Genomic DNA, 1,986 nt, shown 5'->3' on the forward strand with positions numbered 1-1,986 from the left:
AGACTCACACCTTCCACTTTCGCTGGGGTGAGATGGCTCCTACTCTACAGGACGTGTCTATGTTGCTGGGCCTTCCGTTGGCTGGTGAGCCCATCGGCCCATTGGAGGAACCCGTGGGATGGATGCACACCATGGATGCACGTTTCGTTGGTGTTCGCGAGGGCGTTGGGCCTATCTCTTTTGAGGCTCACGGCCCTCGTCAGGCGTGGCTACACGAGTTCCAGGTTCGTAACAGTTTCATTTATTTTATCAAGCCTTAATTACCGTGTAATATGTAGTCCTAACATTGAATATTTCTTGACAGATCGAGCAGTTCGGATACCCCGATGTAGCGATGATCATGCGACCGTATCACTCGCAGCTTGGAGGCGTACCTCATGTGGCTACTCGGGAAGACGATGTTCACGGACAATCACGGGAATACGATCAGTGCGCGGTACATCCCTATAGCTCAGGGGATAGCAGAGGCCACCGAAGCAGAGCACATCATTCAGAGGAGCTGGGGTTCTGCGGTCTTAGCCGCTACGTACCGAGGTATGTGTAAGGGTTGCCAGCTAACCTCGCATGGTTCTGGCATCGTTGGTTGTCCACTCCTGTTGCAGCTCTGGTCATGGGCGAGGTTTCCCATCGGCCGTCCTGAGATTAGAGATGGATCTTGGCCGCCAGACGAGTTGTACGACGCAGAGCGCATCGACATGCCGACGTTTGGTTCTCTATGGACATCGCGGAAGGTATTCGCAATATTTACTCCTTCTTTATATTTTTATATAAGATGTAACACTAACTTAGTTGTGTTATGTTATGCAGAGACATTTTGGGCATAATCAGCTAAGGAATTGCTACCCAGCATTCACAGAGCAGTTTGACCTACTACTAGAGAGCGATGTCACCTGGGAGCCATACAGTGAGGAGCACCTCCACGAGGCATACCCAGGCGGTATATCGAACATGTGTACCAGAGATTGGGCCTACTGGATGACGAAGGCGAAGATCATCTTCGATATCTTCGTGGAGGAGATGTCGCAGCAGAGGGTCATGAGACAGTTTGGACAGCGTCAGCTGATCGAGCCACCACCTCCCACAGTTCCTCTACCACCACGCGTCCACGCGTGAGTACAATTTAAATTTATCCAAAGTTATTACATCATGTTGGACAATCATAATTTTATCCTAAGACATGTTCGTCTTCATTTTTCAGGTACAACAGAAAAGGAGCGAATAAGACTGCTGCTGGATGGTTGCAACTCCTCGCTCCATACATCACCGGTTGGGCCAATGCGCCGGCAGTTTCATGGGCCACCATGGAGGCATTTGATCTTCAGGAATTTGAGCACTACTTGCGGGCATACATGCCTAGGACACGACTTCGTCTGAGCCAGCCGTGTGACCCAGTTCAGAGGGATCCCTCGACAATGTGGGACACCTACCCTCGTCACTCCACTTCAGGCACTCGGCATCACGCAGTAAGTCAAATATATTTTTTCTACATTTGGCCAACACATAACTAATTTGAGCTCACAATTCTAGGCCGTGTTGACGGCGGAGCTGCAAGATGACGCCGCCCAGTATGCACGCTCGCTCTCCTCCGGCCCACTTCTTGGACGGTATGAGCACCACGCCTCCTTTGCACAACGTCTTCAGGACAAACTACGTCGTATCTACGCGACTATCACATGCACGCGATCTTCGGATGTTGCCGAGTACCGAGCAGCACAGCGGCCACCTCGTCCCTCTTTGCAGGTGCATCAGCCGCGGCACGCCCCGCGCCCACGTATGGAGGTACCGCCGAGCCCGAGGCCACCATCTCCTAACCAGGCAGGAGGTTCTGGGTGGCAAAACCAGCAGCAGCAGGAGCCTACTTACGAGTATTGGCAGCGTGCCGGTTTCGGCATGGAGCAGCAATTTCCCATGCCTAACTTCGGGTGGCGTCCCCGTATGGATGAGCCAGAGGGTACGCTATCCATATTAATTGTGCACCATGTGTGA

At 52.3% G+C, this 1,986-nt stretch overlaps 1 protein-coding gene across 1 annotated transcript; it reads left to right on the plus strand.

Annotated features, from left to right (window-relative positions):
• The first annotated feature begins 466 nt into the window (after positions 1–466).
• On the plus strand, positions 467–1,986 carry LOC127324161 (serine/threonine-protein phosphatase 7 long form homolog). Its single transcript, XM_071824063.1, has 4 exons — positions 467–731; positions 808–1,109; positions 1,199–1,463; positions 1,528–1,986. Exons 1-4 carry the CDS (start codon positions 537–539, stop codon positions 1,984–1,986), a joined length of 1,221 nt encoding a protein of 406 aa, XP_071680164.1. The 5' UTR covers positions 467–536.

The sequence above is a fragment of the Lolium perenne genome, chromosome 7 (assembly GCF_019359855.2).
Source record: "Lolium perenne isolate Kyuss_39 chromosome 7, Kyuss_2.0, whole genome shotgun sequence".
NCBI lineage: Eukaryota > Viridiplantae > Streptophyta > Magnoliopsida > Poales > Poaceae > Lolium > Lolium perenne.

Excerpts from the sequence above, each read along its gene's own strand:
- LOC127324161 (XM_071824063.1), top strand. The coding sequence starts at position 537 with ATGTGTAAGGGTTGCCAGCTAACCTCGCATGGTTCTGGCATCGTTGGT. Across the intron at positions 732-807 it reads CTCTATGGACATCGCGGAAG|AGACATTTTGGGCATAATCA; the intron begins GTATTCGCAATA and ends TATGTTATGCAG. Across the intron at positions 1,464-1,527 it reads CAGGCACTCGGCATCACGCA|GCCGTGTTGACGGCGGAGCT; the intron begins GTAAGTCAAATA and ends TCACAATTCTAG.